This window comes from Diplotaxodon limnothrissa, linkage group LG11 (genome assembly GCF_057381915.1).
Source record: "Diplotaxodon limnothrissa isolate DT_005_m linkage group LG11, D_limnothrissa_male_GT1.1, whole genome shotgun sequence".
In the NCBI taxonomy this organism is placed as follows: domain Eukaryota; kingdom Metazoa; phylum Chordata; class Actinopteri; order Cichliformes; family Cichlidae; genus Diplotaxodon; species Diplotaxodon limnothrissa.
Genome location: NC_140606.1, coordinates 36,146,159 through 36,168,608, shown reverse-complemented (window position 1 = coordinate 36,168,608; position 22,450 = coordinate 36,146,159). Strand labels below are relative to the sequence as shown.

At 39.4% G+C, this 22,450-nt stretch overlaps 1 protein-coding gene across 1 annotated transcript in view; it reads left to right on the top strand.

Annotated features, from left to right (window-relative positions):
• Positions 1 to 22,238, top strand: part of rgl2 (ral guanine nucleotide dissociation stimulator-like 2) — a 31,920-nt gene extending 9,682 nt beyond the window's left edge. Inside the window, exons 3-20 of the mRNA XM_085366681.1 lie at positions 4,407 to 4,454; positions 4,927 to 5,010; positions 5,133 to 5,299; positions 6,745 to 6,801; positions 7,709 to 7,905; positions 8,378 to 8,487; positions 9,183 to 9,398; positions 10,578 to 10,681; positions 12,385 to 12,469; positions 15,534 to 15,593; positions 16,542 to 16,628; positions 16,718 to 16,750; positions 17,118 to 17,239; positions 17,367 to 17,453; positions 18,189 to 18,282; positions 18,437 to 18,661; positions 18,890 to 19,004; positions 20,191 to 22,238. Coding sequence (XP_085222807.1) covers positions 4,407 to 4,454; positions 4,927 to 5,010; positions 5,133 to 5,299; positions 6,745 to 6,801; positions 7,709 to 7,905; positions 8,378 to 8,487; positions 9,183 to 9,398; positions 10,578 to 10,681; positions 12,385 to 12,469; positions 15,534 to 15,593; positions 16,542 to 16,628; positions 16,718 to 16,750; positions 17,118 to 17,239; positions 17,367 to 17,453; positions 18,189 to 18,282; positions 18,437 to 18,661; positions 18,890 to 19,004; positions 20,191 to 20,372 — 2,073 coding nt within the window. The 3' untranslated portion in view covers positions 20,373 to 22,238. The remainder of the gene's footprint in view (positions 1 to 4,406; positions 4,455 to 4,926; positions 5,011 to 5,132; positions 5,300 to 6,744; positions 6,802 to 7,708; positions 7,906 to 8,377; positions 8,488 to 9,182; positions 9,399 to 10,577; positions 10,682 to 12,384; positions 12,470 to 15,533; positions 15,594 to 16,541; positions 16,629 to 16,717; positions 16,751 to 17,117; positions 17,240 to 17,366; positions 17,454 to 18,188; positions 18,283 to 18,436; positions 18,662 to 18,889; positions 19,005 to 20,190) is intronic.
• The last annotated feature ends 212 nt before the right edge of the window (positions 22,239 to 22,450 follow it).

Here is a 22,450-nt window from a genome sequence, read left to right as displayed (position 1 = left end):
ACCACATTCCCTCTTTTATAAGTCAGTTGTAACTCTGCCTTTGGGGGGTAATTATACTATCTTTGTGTATGAACAAGTTAAACTAGTTTTAACTGCTGTTTTTTCTCAAAGAGGTTTCTTATCACTGAGCTGCTGTTCGTTATATAGCACGTGGATATACAGTAACATATCTAGTTTTCATGTGATCACACATTATCACACCCTGTCTCATTATCAGTGTTAGCAGAATTAAATACAGAGAAAAATATTTTCATGCAGTTTTTTACGAGTTGATGTAAAGACAGTAGCTGGTTGGTAGGAATGAGGTCCGACTGGCACCTATCCCAGCTGTCGTGGGGTGAGAGGTAGTGCACTGTAGACCCTGGACAGGTCAGCAGTCTGTGTCCAGGTGAACCCTTGATGACCTTTCATGCTCACACACTGACACCTACGGCCAGAATCACCAGTTAACCTAATGTGCATAGTGTAGTGGTGTACGCGGTTAACAAGACAAAGCTCCTTGGGTCGTTTCTGGGAAGTGACACACAAATCCCTTTGGGGTTGCACTGGGAAGAGCATCTGGCATGAAAAGCTGCAAAATCAAACATGCAGAGTTACCAGCTGTGGTGACCTCTAATTTACTCTAGTTAAAGTAGCTCTAATTAACCCAACATGTCTTTGGACTCTGGGAGGAAACCAGAGTACCTAGAGAGAACCCACGAAGGCAGGAAAACATGCAAGCGCCACACAGAAAGACCCCACCCACAAATAAAGGGAGCCACTAATGCAGTTTGCAGGTCACTGCCCTAAGTGCTTCACACGGACGTATATGTCTATATATATATATGTCTATCTGCCGTTTTTTCCAGGAGTAGGTGGAGGCGCAAATAGAAACGTCATGCCAAATAATTTCTAAGGATTATTTTGCTCTCTGTCTGCTGGATATATAAGAAAGCAGCTATTGGTAATATTACTCATAAGAAGTTTATAAGGAGAAATGCTAAATGTTTACAGCCTGTCTTTATGACAGCAAGTGCACAAGAAATAATACAATCATTGGTGTTTGCTATGCTAACAAACTATCTCACACACACAGCGCTGCTGAAGTCTCCAGTAGCATGACTTCACTCTGCAATGCCATTAGCCCCTAAATAAACACAGCTTGCTTCCTGGTTTAGTCGCTGTCTGAACGTTTATTACCTCTTGTTACAGGACTGCAGGCCTCTTGCTGCTCAAACTGCAGGCTGCCTACCACAGATGGCAACCTTCACAGTTATTTCTGTTTTTCTCAGTGTTGTTTTAAACAGACTACGCAGTCAGACTGGTTTATCTGCATAGGAAGGTCATCTACAAAGGGAAAGAGAGCAGGAGAACGGAGAGGAGATTGAAAGAGTGGGGCATTGTTCTGGAAATGGCTTCAGGGCTTTGTCAATGTGTGTGTGTATGTGTGTGTGTGTGTGTGTGTGCACTGATGAGGCATTTATTTGTGTGAACAGTGTGGCTGTGTTGGGGCTTTTCACATAGCCTGCTATATGTGTGTGAATGGGTGGAAAGTGACCCAGTGTAAATGAGTGTCGTCCTATGAACACCGTCATATTCTTGTCTGTGTTTGGAGTGTGTGTGTGTGTTTAAGTGTAATGGGTGTGTCTAGGTGATGTAGACCGATGGGGGTTGGGCTTAGGTCCTGCTTCAGGTGTGTCTTTGTGATAGAGAGCAAAAAAGGTTGAGAAGCAAACGTAAAGAGGTAAACATACAGATATGGGTCAACTGTGACAGGGGAGTTGATCAGAAACGAGTGAATAACAGATGAGAAGCAATGGAGAAAATAAGAACACTATTTCTGCGTTTATCCTGAAGATTTCCAGGAAGCTTAGGGATTCCTACCTGTCTGAACTTGCCCACGGAAAGGTAAGTTGTGGGACCATTTTGTCTCTTTTTTCAGTCTGTGTGCGTGTGTGTGTTTAGCCTGACTTCATGGGAAAAGACATAATCGCAGGCAGATTTGCATGGAAGTAAGCGGAGTTAGAATGGGTAGAATAACAGGTTTGATGAGTGCACGTTATATAATGAAGTGCTATAGGATCATTTTTGAATTGAAGGAGTACCTGTTTGAAACACTGACCTTTGGTCACTTTAAAGCAAGGTAATTTGATAAAAGCGAACAGAGGCGAGCATTGGTTTATTACAAATAATTACACTGCTGGTTTAATGAAGGGAATACAAGCCATCTATACCATCCTGGGAATGATTCTTGGCTTATACTGTGACTTTGAAAGTTTGCATATGAAAGAGATGACATGCAAAAATGAATGAAAATGTAAGTCAGGTTTCTGTTTGTGTGGTTAACAAACAGGAGCTTTCGAGGCCGGCGTGTTTTGCTGTTTTTGTTAGCAGAGTGTGTCTCCAAGGTGTTTCCTTTGCCTTTGCCTGTTGACTCATGATGAATATACGCTTTCTAATAGGTTTGGAGATTTCAGCAGACACCCAGTAAGACTTACTCAGTGCTTTACTCATGCATTTTTTATTGTGGAAAAAGTTACAGTTGTGAAAGCGTCAGGGTAAAGTGATATTTATCGGTGTATTAGTTAAATGCTTTGATCCAAATGTGAACTACAGAACAGGCCAACCCTTTACAAATTATGCGGCATGAGGTTAAAACCAACTGACATTTTAAAATACACAGACAGCTCCTTTGCTGTGAAAAGGTCCACTATCAAAAAGCAATAAAAATAAAATAAAAACAACTTTGTTTACATCACCTATTTATGCTTATATCAAACCACATGCTAAGTCATCTATCTTTAACTCAAACTGTAAAGATATAAATCAGATTTATGCACTAAAAAGGAGTGCAAAGGGAATGCAATCATTTTTTTTTTTCAAGCAAAATGACCAATTCTGTGTAAAATATTGATTATGACTTCATAATTCAAAGTATTATTTAAGTATAGTACTTCAAGCATAATGGTAAGTATGATCATCCACAGCCCCTGCTACTGATAATTTCTGAACTACTGTTTTATTAGGTTGTTAGTGGTAAAGTCTAAATGTGTAGCATAAAAAACATAAAAAGCACTCACTGAAAAACCGATGATCAGTGTGACCTGCCTATGTTTTGTGAAATTATTTGAATTTTATTGTCAGTGGCCCAGGTATTTAATACATCTTTAATCAAGTTAGTCTAGAGAATAATGACTTTGTTAGTGAAATAATGAATGAGACTAAGCAAAGAAAAAATCTGCTGCATGGTAAAACAGACCTTTTTTTTTTATCTTATCAGTTTGCAGTATTTACCTCTCATTCACTCATTCACAAACACATTCAAAGAGTTTGTGTGCAATGTGTTCAGCGTCTGACTAAAGGACACTATTGGCATGTGGACAGGATCAGTCAGAGATTCAGCTGGATGTGAGTTAGAATTGCTACATCTGCACTCATTTTTAGACTTTAATCTTTGCTTTTTGTGTACTGTTGGATGACTTATCATCTCAAAGTTTTACTTACATAAAACCATTTGTAAAGCTTATGAGATAAATGTTGTATAGAAAAGCTAAAACACCTCATTGAAACCCTCATTCAAACTTGAGCAGTGTTTTCCAAAATCAGATGTGTTTCTTTTATTGCAAAATGTTTAATCTCCAGTGCAAGTATTTGCATTAACTAATGTTGCAGTTGAGCAGCTGTGTTAGGTTAAATGAAATAGAAATACTCTTTTAATCTGCAGAATCACACATGCATTTAAAACAGCTCTTTGCAATCAAAGGTCATCTGCCTTTTATCTCTCCGGCTGTTTTGACAGTATTAAAATGTCTCTGAAGTGTCACCGCATGTCTCAGGCTTCTTCTCCTCTCTCTCTAAAAATGTGCTGTGAGTCATGCAGTGTCTGCAACATGACATGGCTGCAGGATCCTACTATCCAAGAGCTGTTTGTGTCAATATGTAATTAATAAGTATGCAGTAATGGTGCCAAGTGTTTTTTGTTTGCAAGTGCTGTCTTATTCTGTTATTTCTATTAGGAATGTTTCTGTCTTTCTGTGGCAGACACGCTGTTGGTTGGAAAAAACTCTTGGTTCAACATTTTAATGCTTTGCACAATTTGATATAGACACCTTTAGTGTATGGGGCACAACAGACTTTGGATTATTCAGATGAGCCTGTCATTATTGTGCATGTGTCCCAGTCCAGGGAAAGATGTTTAGAAGCAGCGCTGCGTGACTTTTCCCAACAGTTGCAAATTAGGTTAAAAACAATTCTGGGTTGAATTACCTTTGCAGCCTGGTGTATTTTGGGTTGTGCTTCATCATTTTAAGGAGAACAAAGTAGATTATACGTGTTTTACTCTCAGTTTGGTCTTTTTTTTAAATTCTCTAATAAAATAGCTAAGACATGTGATTTTGTTTTGACTCTTGTGTGTCTCTCTTTCTCAGGCGGAGCCCTCTCCGATGAAGACTACCTGGTACTGTCCTCTAGATTTGGTAAGGGTTTCACATTGCATGGGGATTCACAGCCTGTGAGCTAGTACCAGTATAAAGTAGGGTGACTGTGTCAGGGACTGTCCCTGAGGTTAAACTGGATTGTTTCATGTCCCATCTGAGTTGCAAATTAGCCAAAGTGGAATACAAAATAAATTCTTTGTTTGAATTTGCAGCTTGATGAATTTGGACTGTTTCTTGCACTGGTTCAAACAAGTGTGATTTCACACACTGTTGTTGTTGTTGCATAAAGGAACACAATAACCATAAAGATAAGATAAACATAAAGATTTTATCTCCATTTTTTAAAAATTAAACTGTCTGATCATGTACGTCTGTTCATTTCAGTTAATGGTTTAACAACAATTTCTGCCACTCATTATTAAATATATTTTAAAAACTTCAAAGTATGCATTAGTCATAAGCAGCAATCTTCATATAAACAGTGTCTTTACTGTCTGTCTTTGCTCTACAGCCCACTGTGGTGGAGGAGGAGGAGGATGGGGTGATCTACACAGTTACTGTCAAGCAGCACCATGGTGGACCCAACAGTCCAATGGTAAGTTTAATGTGACTGACTGGGTAAACTATTTGAGATGAGAGGTTTGTGGGGGTTGCAGTAACATTGTTTCTTTCTTTTTTCCTCACTTTTGATCTCATTTCTTTCCCATTTTCTTCCAGTCCACAGTTTCCAAATCCCAGTGTGTGAAAGCAGGCACAGAAGAGAAGTTGGTGCTCCACCTCCTCCACTCATTTTGTATGGGCGACTCCTCCTTCATCACCATCTTTCTCTCCACCTATCGATCCTTCACCACCACGGGGAGAGTGCTGGACATCCTCAGTGACAGGTAGGAGACTTTTAGCTGTGATCATTAAAATGAAAAAGAATTTAAAAGGCAGTAAGATCAAAGAAACCAGAGCGACGGCATACTTGTTAAACTGTAGAAACAAATTAAATTAAACTTTTTTTACATTAGACCACATAGAGGCATAGTACGCTTTGACTCTTATCACACTGAAAAATTGAGGAGATATGTTAAAACATCATGTTCTGTTACATGTTTTTAATTGCATGTTGTATATTTTCATGGTATAGATGTTTTTGTATACTTATTGTTGATAACAACATATATGTATCTCTGCTGGAGGTTTCTTCTTTTAGCACACATATATGAATCATCCTCTCCAAAAAAAAAAAGTTTGACCTGTATCCTAGTTTTAGAGAGTTTTAAACCTTTACTAAACACAAACATATTGGAGTTTAACTTTGACCTGACGATTGTGTCAGATGAAAAGTCATGTGTTACCAAACTGATTACAGTCCCTCCAGAGATAAATATGGAGCTGTTATCCAGATCTGTTATCTGGTGGATATCCAGGTAACAGATATCTTCCTGTTTGTCTGATGCTTGTTTTCTGCTAACTAACTGTTGACAACTTTTTAAAGCCAAATAAAAAGCTCAGTCATCATAGCTTTTCAGATTCTCCACATTGACTTTTCCCTTGCATAGAGCAGAAGCCAACACAAATATGATTGGTTGACAGGATACATGGATACTAATAGAAACAGAAACCAATCCATCCTGTAGAGATTTTTACTGGAAAAGGAAAGTTTTGACACACATGACACTAAAAACAAAGCCAGGAAGCTAACAGTCATTCAGATTCATCCTGGAAGGTCTTGTCATGGAAATCCATTGATTAGTTGTTAGGATTTTTCAAGATCAACACAGCCTGTGAGCCTCATTTCCTATTAGCCACTGCTAAATAAGAAGCTAAAGAATAAAGTTCAGTTCATTGCTTATGATTCAAAACTATACACCTAGTTTTCTCAAGATACACAGGTGTTATTGTGGCTTTGCAATTCGTCTTCAAGCCATTTTTAAACAGGGATTTCTAAAATACTTGTAAAGTTAAAGACATTTCACATAGCAGGAAGCACCTGTGTGCTGATTTAAAATAACTGCAGCTTAGTTCTTCTTCTTAGAAACATTACTCAGCAAAATAAGAAAACTGCTTGTGGAATTTCCTTCCACCAAATAAAGGAAGTTTATATATGATACACCTAAAATTTTCCAGAGATGCAACAGGAAAGAGAGTGAGAGAATCAGCAGGAATGTAAACACCAAAGCCTTTGCGAAAAAATATCTTTGGAAAAATAAGTCATATATAAAACCACCGGAAAACTGAAGTGCTATTTATGATACAGCAGATGCAGCTATCTGAAGCTGAATGATACTTTCAAGCTGGTTTTCTTTTTCTGCTTCATGATTTTTTCGTTTTTTGTTCACAGGCTGGAGAACCCACCCGGGGACAGCGAGAGAAGTCAGATAAGACAATCTTTTAACAAGTGAGTTTTTGAATAGCTAACCAAAATCTTTTCGAGTGCTTGAGTTACTTTAGTATCTGCATGCCATAACAACAACTGCTGCGAACGGTTTTGCTTCTTTCTTTCATTCTTTTCTTTTAAGGGGAATATTATTTTTACCAGGCAGGGTGTTTTCAAAAACTGAAACAGAAACTTTCATGTTACACATCATTTCAACAGCTGCTGCTATTAAAATCAGCGTGAGCACAAAACAAAGAGTAGTTAAAAGCTATTTCTGGGGTATAAATCTCTTTCTGCAGAGAGTAAGTAAAGGAAAACAAGCTGTAAAATCTGAGAATTGTTGCTAAATGTCCGTTTTACAAGGATACACTAATGAACTGAAATCCAAAAGTGTTTTGAATTTTCCAAAAAGCTTGTATAAGATATGCTCCAGTCAAGCTTGTTCATTGAAGACTGTCTCATAAGTGCCTGCCTGGTGAATTCCAGCCAGTTTCATGTTAACTGGGGCGTCTTTCTTTGCAGAGGTGCTCGGTGCCACTGGCAGACTTACTTTTGTACCACTTCTTGTAAGCAGACTTGTCCTTCAAACTAAAATCTTGACCCTTTGGGTCCACTAGGCTCATGTCTAATCTGCTATTCTTGTCTAAACGCCTGAAGAGGGTGATTTATTGGAAACTTCTTAGATGTGTTGAAAAATATCAATATATCCAATCGATTCCAATCTCATTCCGTCATCTAGCACAGGCAGACCGGTCACATATCACATGCAATCTTAGCAAACACTAGAATAAATCTGAGGATTAGTCTTTTCAGTTGCAAGGCAGAAAATCTGTTATTTCTTTTATGTTCTTGCACCAGCCTCTCGAGTCGTTCCCCTTTCTTTTCTTTAATTCCTCCCATCCTTATCTCCATGTCTCTATCCCTACAGAGCAGTGTGTACAGTGTTCAGCACGTGGCTGTCAGAGTATCCTGAAGACTTTAAGAGTTTGGGGGACCCCTCTCGCTTGCTACGCTTGGCTCCCCTCCTCCCTCATGACTCCTCATCTGCTGCTGATCTCCGCGCTCGCTTCCTCAGGATAGCCGAGGAGCTCAGCGAGAAAGCCCTGCTCCCAGATACCCATAAAGGTCTGTGTTTTAACTGGGATTTAAATGACAGTGTTATGGCCTTGTTCAGTGAGGTCATCAAGAAATATATATTTCTTCTCACTTGAAATCAAATGGAGACTGCAAGAATGGAAATATATACAATCTGGATTTGTTGTGACTATTTTCACCTAAAATTATTTTCTCTGAACATAACATCATTTTTCCCAGATATCCTGAACATTATTATGAAAACTAAAGGTTTTAGTTACTGCTTTTTCCATCTGGTTTGTCAGTGAAAGATCTCAACAACTATTAAATCAGAAGCAATGCTGACATACCTATTCCAAAGCTAAGATTCAGAAAGTAATTAAAACAAACAGTAACAATTACTCCTTTCAGTTTTGTGCTAATTTGCTACACAACCCCCATTTCAGCTGCTTATTTCTCCCATAGTCACCACAGCTCTGAACAATCTGATGCACATTTACTTGATCAGTGTCACTATTTGCAGATCAAACCAGTTTCACCAGCCCTCCTCCTGATGCCTCCAAGTTTGAACCTACCAGCATCCTTGGATTCTCTGGAGCGCTGATTGCCGAGCAGCTCACCATGATAGAGACTGTGAGTTTACCCTGAAGACAGAACACTTTCTAAGTAATGACCTGTGGTGACAAAATGTAAAACACTGCACTCCTTAAATGGTAAATGGCCTGTATTTGTATAGCTTTTACTAATCCCCCCTAGGGACCCCAAAGCGCTTTATACACCCAGTCATCCACCCATTCACACACTGGTGGAGGCAGCTACAGTTGTAGCCACAGCTGCCCTGGGGCAGACTGACAGAAGCGAGGCTGCCATATCGCGCCATCGGCCCTTCTGGCCAACACCAGTAGGCGGTAGGTAAAGTGTCTTGCCCAAGGACACAACGACCAAGACTGTCCGAGCCGGGGCTCAAACCGGCAACCTTCCGATTACAAGACGAACACCCAACTCTTGAGCCACGATTGCCCCTTACGTCCCTGGAGACTTATGTGATCGTTTCAAACATTTACTAATCATGTGTGCTTTCAGTTTGAGTTCAATCTGCTTTTTATTGTCTTAATCCTGTTTTTTGTATTGATACTTTTTCAAACAGCAGTTTGATTAAAATACGCAGAAGTAAGAGAAAGAGAAGTGTCCCACTCTCAGAATCTCAAATGTTTTCATAAGGAAATTTAAATAGGATGACCTCTGAGTTCAGTTTATGTTGTTTAATCAATGATTTGTAAGCAGTTTTTACAGATCTTAGTTATAGTTGTAATTCTCACCTCTTTCAGGAGCTTTTTGTCCGTCTGGTCCCGTACCACTGCCTCGGATCGTTGTGGTCTCAGAGGGACAAGAAGGGGAGGGAAGGAGTTTGTTGGTCAGTCCGTGCCACTGTGCGTCAGTTCAACAAGTTGGCCAATGCTGTTTTAGCATCCTGCCTCTGGCCGACAAAACTGCGGAGCCAGCAGAGAGCTCGACTGCTGGAGAAATGGATCAGCGTGGCAGAGGTCAGTAGAATGAAGTCACAATATATAAAATTCAATGCAACAAACACATATTTTGTATCAATCTCAATAAGTCTCAATAAGAAATTGAGGTCTCTGTGAAATTAAACTATTAACTGTATTCCACTTGGAGTTTCAAGGCATCCAAAAACCTCAAGCCTGCTTTAAATCCTTCAGTAATCCTCTAACTGTAATCGTATGCTCAGCTCTGACTCTGCACAAATCATGGCAAAGTCACAGTTGCTAGGATTCTGGTTATACTTTTATATTAATCCATAGCTGTGAGCACCACACGTTATGTCACAGTCTTCTCTCCATCAATGAGGAACAAATAACAAAAAATACTCTGGTGCATTTTTTTGAGAATGCAATGCAGAGTTAATATCGTTTTTCAGGGTAAATTCCCCTCACAGATAAATGAATTAGAAAGCAAACCCAGAAAATCGAACCCATAAGTTGTTTTTTGGGTGTTTTTTAAGCTGTGTTTCACTGATATGAACAGGATATTTGAGAAACGGTGCAAAATCATTACACAGCCAAAGAAATGTTCTTTTCTGTTTTCCATTTTCCAGCAACTCCAAACAAAAATATATGTTTACCTCAAGATCAAATGAGATCTTTTTCAAAACCAGCATTTTTTTGGACTGCATGTAAGTGTTAAGTGCTCCTGGTGTATGTTTCTGTACACGATGAGCAAATAGTGTAGGAAATGAGCTCTTCCAGTAACACCAGCGCTGAGTCAAACAATGTGATGTACGACCTCTGGGCAATGGGAAACGTTTGCATCTGCTTACTGTGAAAGAGAAAATGTGGATTAAGTGAAATCTGTAGCAGTGTTAGAGTTACCGTGCAGATCACTCAGCTTCTTTAAAATATTAAATTGCCTGCAGCAATGACAAGCTCTGCTCGAACACACACAAGCACAAAACATATTGTGTCCCTGTCAGCTATGGCCTCCAGCTTTAATTCTCCCTTTTTTCCTCTGGTTTGCTGGAAACCTGGCGTTCCGGTCTCACCCTATGTTTGTTATGAGACAAACCCCTTTAGCAGCATCCATTATTCAGCACATCAAGGTGACAGCGTAACTCAATACTCGGCAGACCCACAGCCACAGGTGTTCTCAGTTACACTATACCATGAGATGCAAACGGTGGTATTTGTCTTTGTACGTTCTTTCAACAGGCGTGTCGAGCCAGGAAGAACTTCTCCTCGCTGTACGCTATTGTGTCTGCCCTCAAGAGTAACCCCATCCACCGGCTGAGGAAGACGTGGCAGGACACCGACAGGTCTGAGGCTGCAGTACTCCCTGTTTTAGTGCAGAGGCTTTATAATCAAATATGTGGAAAACAATCTAAGAGAGGAAAAGTGCAGGATTACAGCTCGAAACAAGGGCATTTAAAGGCTATGGTGATCATTCTAAACAGGTTCATGTTAAGTATTGGAGCAGCAGCATGAACAGCTGGTCTCAAATATTAGTTTATTTAAGTATATCCATCCATCCATCCGTCCAACCATCCGTTTTCTGTCTGGGTCTGGGTTATGGGGGGCTGTAGTCTAATTTGAGATACTCAGACCTCCCTCTCTCTAACCTCGTCTTCCATCTCCTCTGGGTGGACACAGAGGCATTCCCAAGAATGTAATCTCTCCATCATGTCCTGGGTCTACCCTGAGGTCTCCTCCCAGCTGAACTTACTCAAAACACCAGAAGGCATCCAGAAGGCATCCCTGTCAGATGCTGAACCACCTCTCCTTAAATGTTTTTATAAATATCAGAATATAAAATCATGCTTGTACATCTTATATTAGGGGTCTGAAGTGCAAAATAAGAAAGGAATATTGTGCATTCTTTCATTTTTATTATCTTTTTCATTAATAATAGAAAATAAAAAATAATTGGATAACTATACATTCAAACTATTTTTGTCTGTTTTGTGCACTAAATCTTAAAGTCGGACATACATCTGGATTGTAATACTTAAAACAGTATCACCAGTTTTAAGTACTTTCTGATGTACAGTGCAGTAGACAATACTGAATTAGTATGGGTAAACAAGGCTCTTTATGGTAATCGAGGAATGGCACCAGTGCTGTCTCAGGTATCAGGCTGCAGTTTCTTGAACCTGAGAGAAACAAAGGTGTTCCACATTCTCGATAATTAGACATGCCCCTCTTGAAAATCAGTTTGGCTTTGGATAGGAATAATGCCGAGCTGGAGGAGACAAAGACTCCCACATGCTCACAGGGACCAGGCGGGTTAAACTGTTGAATGTCTGAGTCAGCTGAGTCAGACGTGCGGGTACTGCTGAGAAACGTTCAGGCCTGCAGTGCAGGTGGGAAACTGGTTTAGGAGTTGGAATCAAACGGACGGCTGATGTGTTACTTTGCTAGATAATTAAAGCTTTTTGCTTTAGAGCACTTTTTGTAAGAATTCTTATTCATTGAAAAAACAGGCAAAGACTACAAAATATATAATTTTATATAATTTATTTACATACTACAAAAACAACCATATTTAGAGAAGGCTAAGGAACTTGGAAAGGAAAGCGTCTGGACTTCTTTAAGTTGCTTGAAGACATTTCACCTCTCATCCGAGTCCCAGATTTAAGCCCTATGGGAGTGTCCCCCCAACAGGGACAATGGACCCCCTAATGATCCAGATATAACTTCATATTGCACACACTGCACCATCGCTGTTTTAATATTATTTTATAGCATCAGTTTTCTGGGATGTAACTGCCTGCTGTTCAAACTAGATGTTAACTCCATTTCTAAATTACCTCAGGTGTCTCTTTCTGTGATATTGTCTTTTAAAAAAAACCTTTCATATTATCTCATATGGGATATCATGCAATACAATAACAGTAAATCTGTGCCTGGCTAACGTCATTCAAGCTCAAGCTTGCACAAATGATCTTCATTATATTTTAGTAGACTGAATAATATAAGACTACAAATCAGTCTTTATCTTACTGATCTGGTTACTTTACAGAGAGGCGTTGAGGAAATATGAGGAACTGTCAGAAATCTTCTCAGACAAGGACAACTATTCACAGACCAGAGAACTCCTGAAGGAGGTAAGTGGCAGGGATTAAGGGTGTAATGATAGTGGACTGTATGTCTTCAAAGTTGGCTGAGGTAAAAACAGGATCAAATGCCGAATGATGACATCAGTTACATTATACTGTGCGAAGAAAGCAGATTCAGTGAGAAATTTGATATTTTATTTATGGCACACTGAGGCTGCTTTCTACTTGGGTCACGACACATCACGAAACCAGCAAGTAAAAAGTGAAATCATCAAACACGGATGGCGTGTGTTCTAGACATCTTGTCATTTCACTGTACGTGTTGATTAATGATGAAACTAGCTGGAAGCAGCATCTTATGCTGGAAAGCTGCCGCTTTGAGCTCTCAGTGACGGGGCTGTTGTGTTGGAGCGGTCTTGGTTTAGAGTCAGATTTCAGCAACTCTTGTAACGACTTGGACTCGTTTCAGGGCTATTTTTACTCAGACCTGTGCTGCTCTTGGCTACCGTTAGAGGCTTTTATGTCTTATCTTTGTACTGTCTTGCTAAAAAAAACAACTTCCAAGGACTCTTTTCCCTATTCCTTTATCGCTCCAAAAACATTGATTTTGAAAGTATGCTGTAGGTGCATGAAGTCATGATGCATTAGGCTTATATAACAGAGCCTGTTTGGGGACTTTACTCGATATCATCACATTTTTTAAATCTGCTATATTACGTATGAGCTAATTCATTTGGGTAGTACTCTCCCAGTATCTAATATTCCTTTTTTTCTAACATAAGAATGAAACAGGATGTTTCTGATAATCCATTAAAAGCTTTAAAAGGCACCATCAGCACAAACTCAGCAGGGAGGTGTAGCTCAGTGACTCTAGTTGAGAGACCTAGCAGAAACAGGCTGGCTGCAGGATGTATCTGGACACCTGTCAAAGTGTCCAAGCTTCCATCCAAGGACCATGTACGCTCACACAGTAGTATTTCTTTTTGCAAAGAGAGGAGTTGCCCTCCGTTGGCCATGAAAATAATGCAGGTTCTCAGTTGGCTTCGTTTTCAGTCCGTCCTTTATATACAGTCTTTGCTTAACACAGCATGCACTGACTGCACCGATGTCTGTTAATGCTCAAACAGCAGCTCTGTAAAACCATGTGGTCACTTTGCTATTTCACATGCTGGTGGTATGAGACATTTATTAATGTGCCTGTCATCTGTCATCACATTTATTAAATTCATATTTGCACAGACTAAACCAGAGCCTAACCATCCACGGAGAAAGATGACTGCTATGCAGGCCAGAAAACAGTGTAATCTTCATTAGTACAAGTGCCCTTATTCTGTCAGCGTTTCCACTGTGAAACACCCATTTGAAGATGCATTATATTTAGTTTGCACCGTGTCAGCGAGTTTGGGAAATTGGCAGAATTAGCAATGTTTTGATTTTCTATAATGGTGCCGCGCGAGCATCAGTGGCTTTGCATTAGCTCTGATTTTACCCATGATACCCCCAAAGGAGTTCATCCAAACATTTTCTTTCATTTCTAAAGCTTCACTCTGAGCTTTGATGTCAGAAAAACACCACTGCCTTCTGTTGCCCTTTGATTTTTTTTCTCTCCCTCACAGTAACTTGCTCCTCTTCATCTCACAGCTTGTCTAAAAATGACTACAACCAGCAGGCAGGGTGTAAGATGAATGATTCAGTCTAATAAAAGACTAAACTGAACGTTAGGAGAAATAAATTATTCACAAAACTGTCACAGAAACATTTGACAGTAATACCGCTTTATTATGATGTTTATGGCAAGTTTTGACTGTTTCTCTTCCCTGATGCTAAGTTTTCATGACAGATCTTTTGACTGAACGCTTCTAACTTTCTTATTAATGTCGTGAAAAGGATTTTAATGTGTGCTTAGGTTACCTGAAAATTAATCATGACAGAATTAGGTTTTACAGTATCTAATTTAGTGGTAAATAAAAGTCTTTACTTGCAAGCATTGCAAGTAAAGATAAAATGTGAGACATTTTCACAGATAAACATTGGATATACCTATAAATGTTGATGGAAATGGAAAAAGTACATTACAAAACATTCTACCATGGTAGAAGGATTATTCCAGGAAAAAATCTTTAGAAATTCCACAATTAAACCTGCATATTTTAATTAAGACCAACCGCATTGCTTGATTTTAAAAGGTTGGATCAACGTTGTCTCATTGTAGAGGCTGGCAGTGGAAAAGAAATACCACAAGCTAACATTACCTGACACTAAAACCTGATCAGCTCATCAACACCAGTATGTTTTTTTTCTTCCAACAAGGCCCAGGCTGCAGCAGCATCCCTTGAAACTCCAGATGCGTCTAATTGTGTGGTGATTCAGGGATTTCTTTATTGCATCAGATTGGAATTTATAATGTAATTAGGTTGGCTAACACAGGCATATATTACACAGCAGCCAGAAGCATTTGTGATGGAATGGGGTTCATTAGAATTCCTTTACAAAAAATGAACATTTATTAAATTAATATCAGATAAAATCTCTTTTTTTTTTTTTGTAAATTTACCTTTTTTTATTTAAATAACCCACTATTAGATTTGTTGTACTGTCTCAGTGTAATAACTTTCTTCCAAAGTCCATAATTTTTTATACAATTAATATCTAATAATGTTAATAATATACAATTTGTTGTACATTAAAAACCAAGTTAGATAACATCTATTTTAACAATGTATGGCATGTCTAAGGCCTGACCTCAGGGAGTTTTTATCATCTTCAAGTTCACTGTTTTGCATTTTCAGCCTTTTGTCAGCAAAAACGTCTCTGACAAACTCACAAATACAAATTATGTCAGCTCTCAAAATCAAGAGCTTTTATTTTGTGTTCAGTTTTAAGCAACTGTAAGTGCAAATAAGTGCTAGTTTGGTGTCCCAGTGGCCTCTGCTGGCATTTCCATCTTTTTGGGTGTAACACGTACTTTTATTGTTGACCAAATGCAATACAGTACAATACAGTTGTCACTGTAAGTATTGTTGTTGTTCTGAAAGTAGAGGAGGAGAATTGATTACGTTCTACTAATCCAGGTTGAAACTCGGGATTTCCCTCTGGTTTTTTTCTCTTGCAGGAGGGCACGTCAAAGTTTGCCAACCTGGAAAACAGGCTCAACAACAGATACCTTAACAAGGTAACTGGAAATACTGTCAAAACTTGTTGTGGAGATTAAACATCTGACAGTGGAAGAATACTTGGTTAAAAACAGGTTGGGTTGTTTGTGTGATAATGAACTCCCTTAACAACCTTTAAAAAGAGATTGTAGGGGGACACTACTTAAATGCCTCAAGTGTGCCGCTCTTAGCTTTCGTCCACAGTTTGACTTAAATAACCCTCAGTGGAGTGTCAAATAAATTTGGGATTACATCATCAAGACTTTCCACATAGCTGCAGCAGCAGAGGAGTCCTTTAAAATGACCTTATGGTCTTCTGCAGAGGCAAAACCTCAGATCTGCATGCACATAAAAGACAACAATTTTCACTAACTTTACAGCGCACATCTGGGGTACATACCAAAATTTTAGCCTGAGGGGTTGTACACCCCCACCGTCCTTTATGGTAGACCTTGGAAAAATGTGAAATGATGTAAGACCCTGCAACCGTGTCATGAGCGTTATAAAAGACAGAGACACCGTTTTAGATGAAGTTTGAGGGCTTACAGAATGACACGAGCGCTGTCTTATTGCATGCACAGCGTATGTACTGCAGAGCGTGGTTTCAGCATGTCACTAATGTGCGAGTAGGCAACGTTTTTTGGGGGGAGTTAAAAGTACTTTCCTGACAGCTTAACATATTGGTTAACACAAGTTAAACTCTGCATTCAGACACTAACACTGTTGAGCGGGGGGTGTTTCATTGGTTTAATAGAGGGTTGTGAGGGCGATCGACCAGCATGCAACAGCAAAGTGGAACAGCGAGCTGTTGTCTTTGTGTATGTGTGTGATGAGCTAAATCCCAAGCCACTGTTTGAAAAATAGCTGCAGGCGGCAGCTCTGAAATCCCTCGCTGTGTGGGCTCTTTACATTGTGAGTAGAAACCTCTGAGGAAACTGATGAAACACTTTCTTTTATTTCTCACACAGTCCAACGCGCAGGGCACCGTGCCCTACCTGGGTATCTTCCTCACAGACCTCACCATGCTGGACACGGCAGTCAAAGACAGGCTGGATGTAAGTTGATTTCATCTGTGTCACGTCCCCTGGACTTTTTATTTTACAATTCTTGAGCTGACATAACAGATTCTGTCACTCCTTTGCAGAACGGCTACATCAACTTTGACAAAAGGAGAAGAGTAAGTGCTGCAATACACATCAGTTTGAGAGATAAAAGGTTCAAAGTTGAATACGTGATCTGTTTTAATGCTTATGATAAGAGACATTCTGCATTTGGTTAAGCTGATGCCCTGATACTAAGCAGTTTTGAACAGAGTAAGCTCCACTTTTTGCAGCATTAACATAAGCTGCTAGTGTAAGTAAGAAAAGAGTGTGTAAGAGGGAGCAGTAACATAATATCTGAGGGAGGAAATTATTAAGTGTAGGGTGCTGAGAGGTGCTTCTGATACAGATGAAAAAAACTGGCACAGTAATAAGAGAACAGCTAACACGGGTGGGGTTTTTTTTGTTGTGAAACTTTGTGGTGATATGGCTCTTTGTTAACAGGAATTTGAGGTTTTAGCTCAAATCCGGCTCCTGCAATCATCCTGCAAAAACTGTGTTTTCACTGCTGACGAGGCCTTCGTGCAGTGGTATAACAGCGTGCCTACTCTGAGGGAAGAGGAAAGGTGTGTATGCATTTGGTTACAGTCGAGACAACCAAAAACTGCCTTGAATGAATTCATTATTTTAAAGACAGCTGCTGTAGCACGTGTTGATGGATGAAGAATGATAAAGTTATCCTTAATTTTTCAGTTATAGGCTGTCCAATGAAATCGAAGCACCTGGCGACCCGAGCCCTCGCGGTCATGCCCCAGCTGTCGTTATCACACAGTGTCCAGAGTAAGCTAAGCAGAGCTCACTGACTCATTCATAAACATACACATAACACTAAATATAAGTATATATATGCAATACCACATATACAGTTTAGGATATAGAATTTTAATGGGAAGCGGATTTTGGCTTCTCAACTCGTCAGTTGGTGACCACTGCAGTAAAGAAGCTTTAAAAAATATTTCTCACTACATTGGCAACAAACCAGAGCCCTGGATTGGTTACAGATATTTTTTAGGTTTTATGATACTTTTTGTAATTATCCACTTTTACCACTGGAGGGCAGGATTTCAGCCATTAAAGAAGTGCTCATGTTAAATTTTTGATATTTCTTTTTAGTCCTGCCTTCATTTCCTCAAGAAGATTTATGTTTTATCAGACCGTCATTCTAAATAATAATTTAATGACTAATCTGGTTAAATTAATGTTGCATGAACTCACTCCACCATCTTGTGGAATAAGCTGGTACTAAATAAAAGTACAGACCTATTTCAACTTAAGCTAATATCTCTTTGGACCTAAGGTCACGGTGGTTGTTTCTTCGTAGGTTTAAGTTTTTTAATAATTTTCATAGAAACAAATTTGAGCCTTTAAGCCTGTGCTGCTTAAAATTTAGATTTTAACTGTTTAACTAAAGTTTAACTTTAGTGTAAAAACTTTTTTGCAAATTTGTAACAAATAAACCAGTTTCCCTGACAAGTTTCTCAGATTGTTGTGTTGTGTGTTTTCATGCATTTCCAGTCTAAGCACCTCCCGAACCAGCCTGGCTGGTGACAGTGACAGCTTCTTTGACTTTCACTCACCCGTCAATAACCTGCTTTCAAAGCTCACAAAGGTAAGTCACTCAACAACAGTCATCAGTCAGGTTTCTGTTTATATTATGTCATTTCACAGTAGGCAGGCTGGACTGTTTTGCATGTTTAAATATACAGATTAGTTTCCGATTCCACTCAGTCATTATCATTTTCATGATTACTGTTCCACTGCAGCATATGAGATCTCCGTCGGTGTCCTGTCTGGATGTTGACACGTCCCCTCCTACCAATGAATCCAACCCTGCCACGCTGACTCCAACCACTCCTACAAAATCACACCGTCGATCAGCCTCCTGTGGCAACAATCCCCCTGGTAACATCCAAGGGTCAGGGGCAGACATGCGGATCATCAGGATACGGATGGACCTGGAGGATGGAAACCTGTATCGGAGTATACTGGTACGAATCCAAACCATTTGTCTCTAATTAAAATCAGTAGAATCAGCACAGAAGCCTTTGTCATTAATTTATCAGTGACAATTTGCACTTACAGCTTCTCCTCCTATCTGCAAGGACCCCATAATCATAGTAATCAGAGTCAGATCCTCAGGATACAACGGACCCAGGTTATTATTAGTGCAAATCAGGCTGTCCTGTTTTCACTGTTATTGTCCTTTGTCGCCTCAGGTTACGAGCAATGACAAGACTCCCACTGTGATCAGCTCTGCCTTAGAAAAGCACAATCAAGACCCCAAACAGGCATCCAGATATGAGCTGATACAGCTTCTGCCTGAAGGAAAAGGTAAAAAAAAACGAATCAATTCGACAGACACAATGTTTAAAAAAGTCATCATTACTAATATGACCAGTTTTGTCAAAGTGGTTTCTCTTTTCAGAGGAGACAAAGACTTCATTTTGAATTTTTTTCTTTTGACTAACCCATCAGTGCCACAGTTAAATTATTATTATTATTTTTTTAATTTTAGTCTAGTTTGACACATGTACAAAGTCATTACCTTTGTCAGGAGGTTATTAACTTTTGAGGGAGTTTCATCTGATATTTGTAAGGTTGGGCATTTTGATTATGCAGATCTTTGTAAAGCAAGTGCTTTTTGCACATATTGGGACAGACAGTATGAGAAATATGTGCAATCAAATAATTATTTAAAATCATTATGAAAATCCAATTAATAATGTAGGAACTTTAAGAGAATACAAACCTGAATGTTTGAATTGCCAGTGCAAAGCTGAGCTTCCTCCTTTGTCCATTAACTAGGACAGTTACAATCAGCTGCTTTGATGATCTTAGAACAGCTAGACAGACATCAAAATCTATATTTTAATCTTTAATCTATATTACACATGTGTAATACTTTCTGTACAACCTGGAACCTCAATTAAATTTGGATCCTTGAGGATCATTTTCTTACTGGACCACATTCAGCATTTTTGAGATTTCCCCCCCTTCTCTCTCTTTTCATTTGTGCGTCTGCAATGACCACGAGATGTCCTTCAGTGTGTCAAAATGGCAACCGTTTAATTTTAATTTCATTTCTGGACAGAGGACAAAGGAAGTCTGCTGAATATTCTCCCTCAGACAGCTGGTGATATCATAACAGTCAGCCTGGGCAGTCCTGCAAAATTTACAGCCACAGGCATTCAAATGTAAAAATAAAAAGCAACACCCCAGAAGCATGATTCTGATCGTGCTTGTGATGCTTCACTGCAAACTCCTATGTGGTCTCTGGACTGTTGCCAGAGACAGGATGTACTTCATGATTGCACTTTTTATCATTAATATCTGTTATTAGAGTAGCACATTTTGCTCTTGAGCGGTTTGCAGTTAAAAAAAGACTGAAAACTAAGAGAAAATACAATTTACTACAAGTTCTACAAGTCAAATCCATTAAACACTGCAAATGAATCTCATTAGAGCGCAGCAGCCTTCACATGTCATGTATTTATTCCTTTCTCTTCTCTTAAAACAGAACTGGTCATCCCTGCTACAGGAAATGTCTTTTACGCCATGACGTCATCTAGTGTTGATTTCCTGCTAAGAAGGAAAGACGGGAACTCCCCGTTTGGCTCGCATCCGATCAGCACAGAGACGAGCGCCACTTTTCCTCGAATCAAGGCCAAGGGAAGGAGACTGGTCAGGAATCTTTTTTGACATCAGATTTTTGTCTGCTTTGTCTACCGAGGTGGAGTTCTCTGATGGTCTCCCAATGTGAATGCAGAGTGAGCTCTCACGGACAGTAAATGTGGCCTTCTCTGTCCAACACAAAACCTACACATGCCTTTCTCCTGTGCTCCTGCCAAGCTCACCAAAACACCAAGAAGAACTCTGCTTGTGTTTCAGTCAACATCTCCTTGCAGGAAGGTGTGGCAGATATTTCAGAACTCCAGCTGCTGTGTTCAACAGAGCTATTTGCACTTTTCCATGCACGCTAATTTACATCCCGAGGACGAGCAGTGAAAGCCTTTAAGTGTACCTTTGGTACTGGTTCTCAAGTCCCTGTCAGGTAGCACTTGATGCTTTTTATCATTACAACTCACAGAAAGAAAGAGTTGCTTTAATTGCTACAAAACACCAAGAAATCCCTTGTTGTCTTGTGCCTCATCTGTGACTGACATTTCCGAATGTAAAAAAGATGTGATTGGTTGGAATGCGCTTCTGTGATTACCCAAGATGCTGTTGAAGGACTTGAAGTGTGTTTTTTTGGGGGAAATTAGATTTAATGAGATCTGAATCGGAATCAAGACAGTGCAAGTGCATCATTGTAGCAAAACACTGGAGCTTTTCAAATGAGACATATATGATTTGTATATATTTATATATTTTGTATGTCTGTGTGATCTCAGCATTGTGTGACAGGTCCTCGCGTGACAAGTAACTGTTTCAACAAGGAAAAAATCCTTAAAATAACTGCAAGAAACAGGCTGACATGTCCACAGAGAAGGACAGCTATTTTAGCTTTTACTCATTTCTCCATAAACTTAAAGCAGCAATAATCAGGATTTTAGAATAACACTGAAACTCTGTTGTAAACTGTTGTAATGAACTGCGGTCAGTTTATTATCAGTTCTGAAGCTCTGCTCAGTTTTTAAGGCTCTTTTAGCTCGTTGTTTTGGTTTTACACTCAGAAATACCACCTTGTTGCAGCTGTCACCAACAGATATTACAAAAGCAGCTCTGATTGGTCATCTTTTTTACTGAATCGAATACTCATGCAATTGTGAACCAACAGGTGAAGTCAGAGAGCCACATAATTTTCTCAGGAGCTGCTGGAGACCAAAGTAAACCTCAAGGAAGGCTGATAAGGACTAATTAAACCAAGTGGACAAAATGTATTTGCAAAGAAATTTTTACAGTGTCACCTCCCTCAGCTGCACGTGAATGTACGCAGCTGTGTTGCTACGTTACAGGGTGATCAAACATCACTCAGCCTCTTAAACCTCGTGGATGAAAACTGATTATTGCAGCTTTGAACTTTAAGCACTTTTAAAACAGCTTTGCTTCAGTTTGTTACTAGAAAGGAACATAAGTAAGAGAAAAACACTGCCATTGCTAAGTTTAAGGTTTTTCAGGTCTGATACTTTCAACAGAGCATAAGCTAAACTTAATTTATGCAGATTTTCCAGTAGCTCAGCAGGAGTCCATCTTCACTGCAGTTTACACAGACCGCAAAGCCTCAGTTCCAGCGTCGTGGCTTCAGTGAACATCTTAACTTCAGTGTATGTCTCTTTGAAACAAATCTTGTGACCTCTGGTCGTCCCGGGTCAGTGCTGGTGAGGCTCCTTTTACCGGCCGAGGCACGAGCACTGAGGGGCCAGGGAGAGGATTGTGGGTATTAAAAAAAAGACGTGCAAGCATGATCCCATGCTACAGATTGTTTTAGTGCCTTTCTCTGCTGGGTGCTCACTTTCTCATGTTTGCATTAGAATGTATACAGTCCACGTGGAGGAACTGCAGACAACTCCAGTGCTGTGTAGTTCCACATCAAAGCTATTTATGCACTACATACAGTATGTCCTATTTTTGTGGTAATAAATTTACTTTTATATGAATTTTAATTGTTTTTGACTGATGTTCAGTACTGAGATGTTTTTCATGCTGCTGAGTATCCCATAAAAAACAATTAAAGTTGTTGCTACTTGTCAAAAACATGGCATTTCTGTTTTTCTTGTGAGGGGTAAACAAAGGAAAGAGGATGCGGATCAGTGACTAAAAATACATATTTTTCTTCG